The following is an 8,890-nucleotide window of genomic DNA, read 5'->3' on the forward strand; positions in this document are numbered from 1 at the left end:
TGTATGTATGTATGTATGTATGTATGTATGTATGTATGTATGTATGTATGTATGTATGTATGTATGTATGTATGTATGTATGTATGTATGTATGTATGTATGTATGTATGTATGTATGTATGTACATATAAATTCAATTCCAATTTTATTGACGTTAAATTTCAAAAGATTGTAGTTCATCTACCCTAACTGGTTATCAAATTTTATGAACCAATGCGACCCGCGCGTACCCAGTGGGAAGCGGACAGTGGAGCCAACTGGGAAAAGCCACCAGCGGGGATGCCGAGCTGCCGTGCAATTGCGCTGTAACTTTGGTGGCTAGGAGGGGATGCGTAAATTCAATTCCAATTTTATTGACGTTAAATTTCAAAAGATTGTAGTTCATCTACCCTAACTGGTTATCAAATTTTATGAACCAATGCGACCCGCGCGTACCCAGTGGGAAGCGGACAGTGGAGCCAACTGGGAAAAGCCACCAGCGGGGATGCCGAGCTGCCGTGCAATTGCGCTGTAACTTTGGTGGCTAGGAGGGGATGCGTGCCATGCACACACATTTCTAATAGGTCCTTCTTCGTTCGTGCCTCTCCCGCATGCCAAGAATCAGACAAATGAATTTCAGCAGCGACATTAAAAAACGAACAATACTGGGAGAAGTGGTTCCACTTAATTACCTGTTCTCGACAATCAACTCTCATAAAAGGGATACAAAAATAAAAATACCAGCTGTTCTTGCTGTGCGTGCATTGGCCTGTTAGGGACATGTGGTGCTGCGGTGAAAACCATACTCATTGTTTTAAATGAATGTGATACACGAAAGTCAATGCTAATTTTCATTAGCATGACAATTAGCACTGGTGATGTTTCATAAAGTATGTTGAGTATTCAAATACAATGTGCGTAATTATTTTTGTCGTGTGCTCAGCTTCACTGTAAACTCCAACTGAGGTGACATTAAAAAACTAAAAGCACATCCAGGGAGGGGAGAGTAACATACATGTCACACGCTTGCTGCATAAGCAACACAGCGCTTTCACAAAGTGGGGACTTGAAAATAAACACCACCTCTTTCGAAACTTTCTTATGACCGTGACAGGTCAAAATTGGGATCACAATCCTATTCCGATTCATTTTCCTGTACTACTGGATTGGAGTTTTTCATTCAAAGATACAGTCAAACCTCGGTTTTCAACCATAATCCGTTCCAGAAGGCTGTCCGAAAAACGTGTTTCCCATCATAATCAATGTAAAAAATTTTAATCCATTCCAAGTCTAGAAAACAACTTTTTTTTAAAGCATTGTTCAACTATTTTACACCATAAACTGTACACACGTAATCAGAGAGCAGGTAATATGTAAAATATGTAAAATACTGTACAAACAAACTACAACATTTTTTGTTTTATTTTTACCAATTTTAACAAAAACATTGAAGTAACATATCTCTCTCTCATCGTGAATATTGTAGATTGCATTCTTGTACACTTTGAATTTATAAACCCTAAAGTAATGGCTGTAACTAAGGACGCTCTCTCTGCAACCCTACGCTACGGTACGGGGTAACATCCCTCCATCCATTTTTTGAACCACTTTATCCACACAAGTCCAGTCTCGTCCATATTAAAAGTTTGCTGGGGAAGACTTTCCTCGGCCTTGATGAGATTTTCAAACTCAACTTTAAACTTTTCAGCAGCTTCCTTGTCTGAACTGGCTGCCTCCCCATGATGAATCACTTATTTTCCTCAACTTTTCGAACCATCCTCTGCTTGCTTTAAAATCAAACTCTTCAGGAGCAATGCTAGGATCCTTTTTTATCAAATCTCAAATCTCAAATCTCCATACAATTGTCTTGCTTTGCCACAAATCGTATCTTGGCTAAGACTGTCCCCTGCTATTTGTTTGTCATTTATGAAAATAATCAAAAGTTTCTCCACTTCCTCTAATATTTGTGGCCTTCGTTTGCTCAACACATGAGATCCTTTAGCCACATCACTGACTTTAAGATGGTCTTTCTTTTTTCGGATGCTGCTGATTTCGGCATGCTGAACTCCTTAGCCAACACAGATACACGCACACCTGATTCATATTTCACTATTAAATCTTTCTTAAATTCAATAGTTTTGTGCACAATTTTCCTCTTTTTTCGCCAGCTTTACTACTTCCTCTTGCTTTCTTTTTCCTCTTTTTTACACCAGCTTTACTACTTCCACTTGCTTTCTTTGGTGCCATGCAGAAATAACAGTCCAATTTGCGTAAATCTCAATAAACAGGTCTGTTTTTTTTTTAATTTTTATTGAACAAGTCTGCTCACAATGGATGCTTTAAAAAAAAAAAAAAAAAAAAACTATTGAACACGTCTGCTCACAATGGACGCTTTTTTTTTATCTTTATTGAACACTTCTGCTCACAATGGACGGTCTTTTTTTTTTTTTTTTATTCTTTATTGAACACGTCTGCTCACAATGGAGGCATCACTTCTTCCTCTACCCGAGGAAGCTTCACTTCCTCGTGTAAGGAAGTCCAGAGGAGTCGAGTGGCGCATTCAAGTAGGCTCAGTTTGGTCGAGAACCGGAAGCCGAGGGGAGTCGAGTGACGTATTCAGGCTTGCTTAGTTTGGTCGAGAACCGATTTTCGGTCGTAATCTGAGGCATAAAAAACTCAAAATTTTTGGTTGAAAACCGATTTGGTCGAGAACAGAGACGTTCGAAAACTGAGGTTTGACTGTATTTGATTTATAAACAAGAGCGCAGTAACAGTGAAGAATATTAGAATTAAGGAAACTGAGTAGTTGTACAATTTTCCATCATATCCCTGCAATCAGGGCCCGGTGGGCCAGTGGTTAGCGCATCGACCTCACAGTGCAGAAGTACCGGGTTCAATTCAAGCTCCGGCCTCCCTGTGTGCAGTTTGCATGTCTCCCCGGGCCTGTGTGGGTTTTCTCCGGGTACTCCGGTTTACTCCCACGTTCAAGAAAAGATGCATGGCAGATTAATGGAACACTCTAAATTGTCCCTGGGTGTGAGTGTGAGCGCGAATGGTTGTTTTCTCTGTGTGCCCTGCGATTGGCTGGCAACCGGTTTAGGGTGTCCCACGCCTACTGCCCGAAGACGGCTGGGATAGGCTCCAGCACCCGCCGTAACCCTTGTGAGGACAAGCGGATTGGAAAATGAATGGATGGATGGATGTCCCTGCAATCAGCAAAGTATTTTGATTTCATTTGTTATTAGCTGAATGTAGACATTGTAATTTTTTCGGCACCTGGCATCATAGCTGAAAAAGTGGCTGAATCGTTGTTTCTGTGTAGCATTGTGTTTGTTTGGACATTTGCACTTACCATTGTCAATCATCCGTTGCTTGGTCAGAATCATGAGCAGACGGTCAACTTCAAACACCCCCACACCTGGTGTGATGACCACTGACATCTGGCCAGTCCGGTCAAAGTTTCGATTGATATAATGCTTGTCAAACACTAAGAGAAAATGGGAGAGTATCAGCTTTGGTCGATGCCAAAACCTGCCAAAAAGATACTTCAATTGAACTGACAAATCAAACAAGCCAGTCCGATACTTCCAACTTCTTCCAAGAATTTTTAGTCAGCAAATATTAAAAAAAAAAAAAAAAAAAAAAAAAAAATCCCTTCAATAATCAAACAACCACGAACATAGTCCCATATTATCTTAATTGTCACATCACACGTCAAGACATTGAAAATGTATTTAAACAGCTTGGCTCACACACGTCAATCATGCTAGCCATAAGTGCCACAGACCACTGTATCCTGGTTTGATTGTCAGCTATAATGAACTGAGGAGAAAGATGTGTGTAGCATTAGGAATTATTTAACCCTTTCCTAAAGTACAGTATTAATTTCGACAATGTATGACATATTTTGCTGGAAGGTTGTTGATAAACTGGTTCTGGCCCACCTACACCTCGGGTGAAACCTGCTTTGGACTCTCTGCAGTGTGCTACAAGGTTAATGTGAATGACTGTATAATCTGTCTGATGCATCGTTCTGACACACATGGTAGCGAAGGAACTGTAAGAATCATGTTCTCGACGTCTCAGGTGTCTTCAATACCATCCACCTTTTCTGCTGAGTGAGAGACTCCTTCCGATATGTGTCTCATCATCCAGCGCCTCGCAGATGACAGACTACTTCTTAGTAGTCTGGCTACCCATGGTGTATGCTTTGGGAGCACCCTGTCAAACATTGTAGTCAGTGATGATGGAACACAACAAGGACTCTCATCTGTCTGTGTTTACCTCATACACTTCGGACTTAAAATAAAACTCTGGTTTATTCCACCTTTTCTGATGACTCTGCAGTGTTGGGGTGTATTAAAGATGGAAAATAGAATAATTACTACCATGGGGGTTGATATTCAACTCAACTCAACTGTATTTATGGTGCTGCAGTATTATTTGGACATACACGTGAACAACAGACTGTAATGGAATAAAACATGGATGCTCTGCATAAGAAGTGAAAGATGAGATCTTAATGAGGAGGCTCAAATCATTCAATGTGTGCAGCAAGATGCTGAAGATACTTTGAGTCTGGGGAAGAAATTGTTAACTACTTGGCTCTTGTCTGCTAATGCAGCAGCAATAGTAACAGGGGAACTAAAAAGGATCAATAAACAACTTTTATTCAAATATCCATCCGTTTTCTACCGCTTCTTCGGGGTCGGTTCGCACAGCAAGCAGCTTCAGCAGGTATGACCATACTTCCTTCCCTTCTCACCCTATCTCTAAAAGAGAGCCCGGACACCCTGCGCAGGAAACTCATTTTGTCCGCTTCTATCCAGTATCTTGTTCTTTTAGTCATGAGCCACAACTCTCTAACCCCAAGATACTTGAACCTTGAAGCAGGATCTCATCCGCAACCTGGAGAGGGCACTCCATTTTTTTTCGACGGAGGACCATGGTCTCAGATTTGGAGGTGCTGATTTTCCTCCCAACCACTAAACACTCCACTGCAAACGGTTCCAGTGAGAGTTGGAGATCACAGTTTGAAGAAGCCGTAAGTACCACATTATCTGCAAAAAGCAGAGACGCAATACTGAGACCACCAAATCGGGCCCCCTTTGCGCCTAGAAATTCTGTCCATAAAGGTTATGGACAGAATCAGTGACAAAGGGCAGGCTTGGCGGAGTCCAACCCTCACTGAAAACGAATCCGACTTACTGGCAGCAATGGGGATCAAACTCTGACATCGGCAGTATAGGAACTGTACAGACCGTGTTAGGGGGCTGCATACGCCATACTCCTGAGGCACCCCTCACAGAACTCCCGGAGGGACACAGTCAAACACCTTCTCCAAGTCCATAAAACACATGTAGACTGCTTGTGTGAACTCCCATGCCCCTTCAAGGACCCTACTGAGTGTGTCAAGCTGGTCCAATGTTTCATGGCCGGGACGAAAACCACATCACTCCTCCTGAATCCGTGATTCGACCTCCCGACAGACCCTCCTCTCCAGCACTTCTGAATAGACCTTACCAGGGAGGCTGAGGAGTGTGATTCCTCTGTAGTTGGAACACTCCCCCTTCTTGAAAAGAGGGACCACCACGCCGGTCTGCTAATCCAAAGGGACTGTCTCAGATATCCATGCGATGTTGCAGAGGCATGTCAACCAGAACAGCCCCACAACATCCAGAGTTTTTCGGGCATAGGTGTCAAACTCCAGTCCTAGAGGGCCGCCATCCTGCATGTTTTTCATCTCTCTCTGTTGCAGCACACCTGATTGAAATAATCAGCTCATCGGCAAGCTCTTCAGAAGCCTAATATCAAGCCTGTTCATTTGACTCCCGGTGCATCTCATCCATCCCCAGGGCTTTGCCACCAAAGAGCTTTTTAACCACCTCTGTTACTTCAACCTCAGAGATTGGAGAGCCTACCTCAGTCTCCAGGCTCTGGTTCCTCAATGGAAGCCCTGTGAGTGGAATTGAGGAGGTCTTCGAAGTATTATCCCCACTAATTTATAATGTCCCGAGTTGAGGTCAGCAGCACCCCATCGCTATTATTCACAGTGTTAATGGTACATTGCTTCCCCTTCCTGAGAGGTAGGATGGTGGACCAGAATTTCTTCAAATCCATCCGGAAGTCATTTTCCATGGCAAACCTGTCCGAAAGTCATTTTCCATGGCCTCACCAAACTCCCACCTGTACTGCGGTACCCGTCAGCAGCTTCCAAAGTCTGATAGGTGACCTGCATCCGGGCAAGGGAAACAATGGTCCAAATGTCCTATTTGTGAGGGGTCTTTGAGACATGTATTGTCTGGTCCCTCAACTAGAACTTGTTTGCCATGGGCGACCCAGCCAGGGGCCTGACGCCCCATCCAACTTTTGATAGCTGATGAAATCCCTTAATTCTTTGCAATTGTATGTTAAAGAACATTGTTCTTAACTTGTTCACAAAGAGGTAAACCTCGCCCAGTCTTTGGGAATGACTCAGTAAGTAATTCAAGGAGCTACTTTTGTGCAGAGTCATGGCACCAACCCATTCCCGGTTGACCTGTTCCAAACAGGTGTTTGATGAGCATTCCTCAACTTTCTGAACGGTTGTTGTTTTTCCTCATACTGTCTCTACAAAGCACATTTTAAATGATGCAGGTGGGTCTGGAACATATCCCCACTCTATAAACTGAGGGAAAATTAAGTTGTCTAATGTTTACAATTCGACAACTGTTTTTTTTTTTTTTTTGTACTCGTTAATTAGGGTACCAACCATTAAAAGAGAGGTTGAGGGCTTCCAAGTAGTTTCCCTGAGCAGAGGTTGAATTATATCCAGGGGGAAAGCCATCTACCAAGAGGAAAAAAAAGGAGTTGGGTACCAGCACAATATTGAAAACAAAGTTTCCGGTCAAAGTAATCCAAAAGTTGTACCTGCTTCTTTCAGTCGCACCAGAACAGGATACTGAATAAAGAGATTCTTGACAGTAACTAACAATGACGTCCACTCATCACGCCTCTCATTCTGAGCCACAACTCTAATCACAAACCAAAATAGACTCTTCATTCCAATTGAGCTGCCACCTCATTTAATTGAATTACATAAAATAAATAAATACCTGTAGAAGTCCTCATAAAAATGACCTTCATGATCTTGTTGGACTGATGCTCTCAGATGCTCAGGAAATTCATCTGTAAAACATCATCACTCATGTTGCATTGCTGGAGTATTGATGAGCAAACATTTAGATGATGAGTGGCTCACCTTTTGATTTGGCACTGTAGAATGTACGTGAAAAGAGCACAACTGTCACTTCATGACTGCAGTTTTTATCCTATTTAAAAACAGCAATAAGTTACAAATTACTTTCCATAATGTTATATCGAGCATGAAAAATGGCAAAACCAAAAGATAACTCACAAACCTTCCACTTGCCAAAAAGGTCAGAAAGAAAACCATTCACAGCCTTTTCAAAGTATAAATCACCTATAAATGAAATGTTGGGATGAGACAAAAAACAAAAACTAAAAACATGTTAAGTGTGTGGCGAAAACAAAGCCAACCAACAAACCGTAAATGTCGAAGTCCCACATTTCGCAGCTCATTTGGATGAATATGTAAACCATCGCAGATGTGGATCTGAACACAACCTGTGTCACAAATTCACAATGGCAGATATTCACTTTGTTGACTTATTCAGTCATTCATTCATCTTCTGAACTACTTATCCTCAGAAACGATCGGGACCTCGCATCAGGTCATAGTAATAATAACTTCGACAAAATCATAGGGAACTCACAGCAATCACTCCTTGGGCCTAATAAGAATGATTAATATTATTACTATTATTATTATTATTATATAGATTTTTTTTACAAAAACAAAAGTAGCAGTGGTCGCTGCTCAGGCCATAATAACAATATGAATTATAATAATGATAATTTCTACAAAAACAATATCAATTTCTTTCAATGCCAGTGATCTAAAAAAACAAACAAAAAAAAAGAACCTATTGAGTGCCAGTCAATTTAGAGCCAGACAATTTAGAGTATTCTGACTGATCTGACAAAACTCACAGAATATTGTGTTTCATGTAAACACTGAAACTATCTAATGCAAAATAAGACTCTCTTCTTTCATCACACAAAAAGTCTGATTCTACCTAATTTTGTTTTTGTAATCAGCAGTACAACAGGAGTTGGTTTCACCCAAATCACCTCTTTTGGACCCCTCCCCTAAAAATTGGCAGATAAACAAGCTTTTGGGAAAATTATTTATTTTATGCAAAACAATGACTTCTATCCTTAATATGTTTTGATGCTTCAAATATCTGAACAGTCCTTTTCTTCTATAACATTGAAAATGTGTAAATGCATTTACAACTAATCACCAGTGTAACAATTTTACAGAACCAATTCCAAAGAAGTTGGGACATTGTGTGAAACAGATAAAAGCACAATGCAATGATTTGCAAATCATGTTCAGCCTGTGTTTAATTGAATACACTACAAAGACAAAATATTGACTCTTCAAACTGATAAGCTTTATTGTTTTTATCAAATGATCCTTAACCATTTTAATCCCAAAATTTTTCCCAGACATTTAAGTCAAAATCAGGTGTCATTGGTAGCCCTTTTAAGTAATCAGTAATAAAAAATTTTAGAGCCCTGTAAATTAAATCATTGGTGTCCTTCACAAATGTGACTGGTGGGATTAAATCATACATGGCAATGGCGAGTGATGAAAAAAGCGGAAGGGGCGTGGCCTGGACGGGGGCGTGGTTACTTACAAAAGTGGCACTAAACATGCTGAAGATGAAGTGTATTAAATTTACACAGTTTGAAAATTGAACAGAAAAAAATCCCAAGATCGCCACTATTCTTTCAAGTGAAAATTTGTGCAATTTTGCCTATGCATTCCTGGTGAGCACCAATA

General features: G+C 40.8%; 1 protein-coding gene across 1 annotated transcript in view; it reads right to left on the reverse strand.

Annotated features, from left to right (window-relative positions):
- Positions 1 to 8,890, reverse strand: part of depdc5 (DEP domain containing 5, GATOR1 subcomplex subunit) — a 76,330-nt gene that overhangs the window by 46,941 nt on the left and 20,499 nt on the right. The window contains exons 9-15 of the mRNA XM_019878839.1: positions 7,527 to 7,605; positions 7,380 to 7,441; positions 7,220 to 7,289; positions 7,074 to 7,146; positions 6,889 to 6,992; positions 6,731 to 6,805; positions 3,332 to 3,466 (exon numbers count right to left, since the gene is read on the reverse strand). Coding sequence (XP_019734398.1) covers positions 3,332 to 3,466; positions 6,731 to 6,805; positions 6,889 to 6,992; positions 7,074 to 7,146; positions 7,220 to 7,289; positions 7,380 to 7,441; positions 7,527 to 7,605 — 598 coding nt within the window. The remainder of the gene's footprint in view (positions 1 to 3,331; positions 3,467 to 6,730; positions 6,806 to 6,888; positions 6,993 to 7,073; positions 7,147 to 7,219; positions 7,290 to 7,379; positions 7,442 to 7,526; positions 7,606 to 8,890) is intronic.

This window comes from Hippocampus comes, unplaced genomic scaffold, assembly GCF_001891065.2.
Source record: "Hippocampus comes isolate QL1 unplaced genomic scaffold, H_comes_QL1_v1.1 scaffold85, whole genome shotgun sequence".
Taxonomy (NCBI): domain Eukaryota; kingdom Metazoa; phylum Chordata; class Actinopteri; order Syngnathiformes; family Syngnathidae; genus Hippocampus; species Hippocampus comes.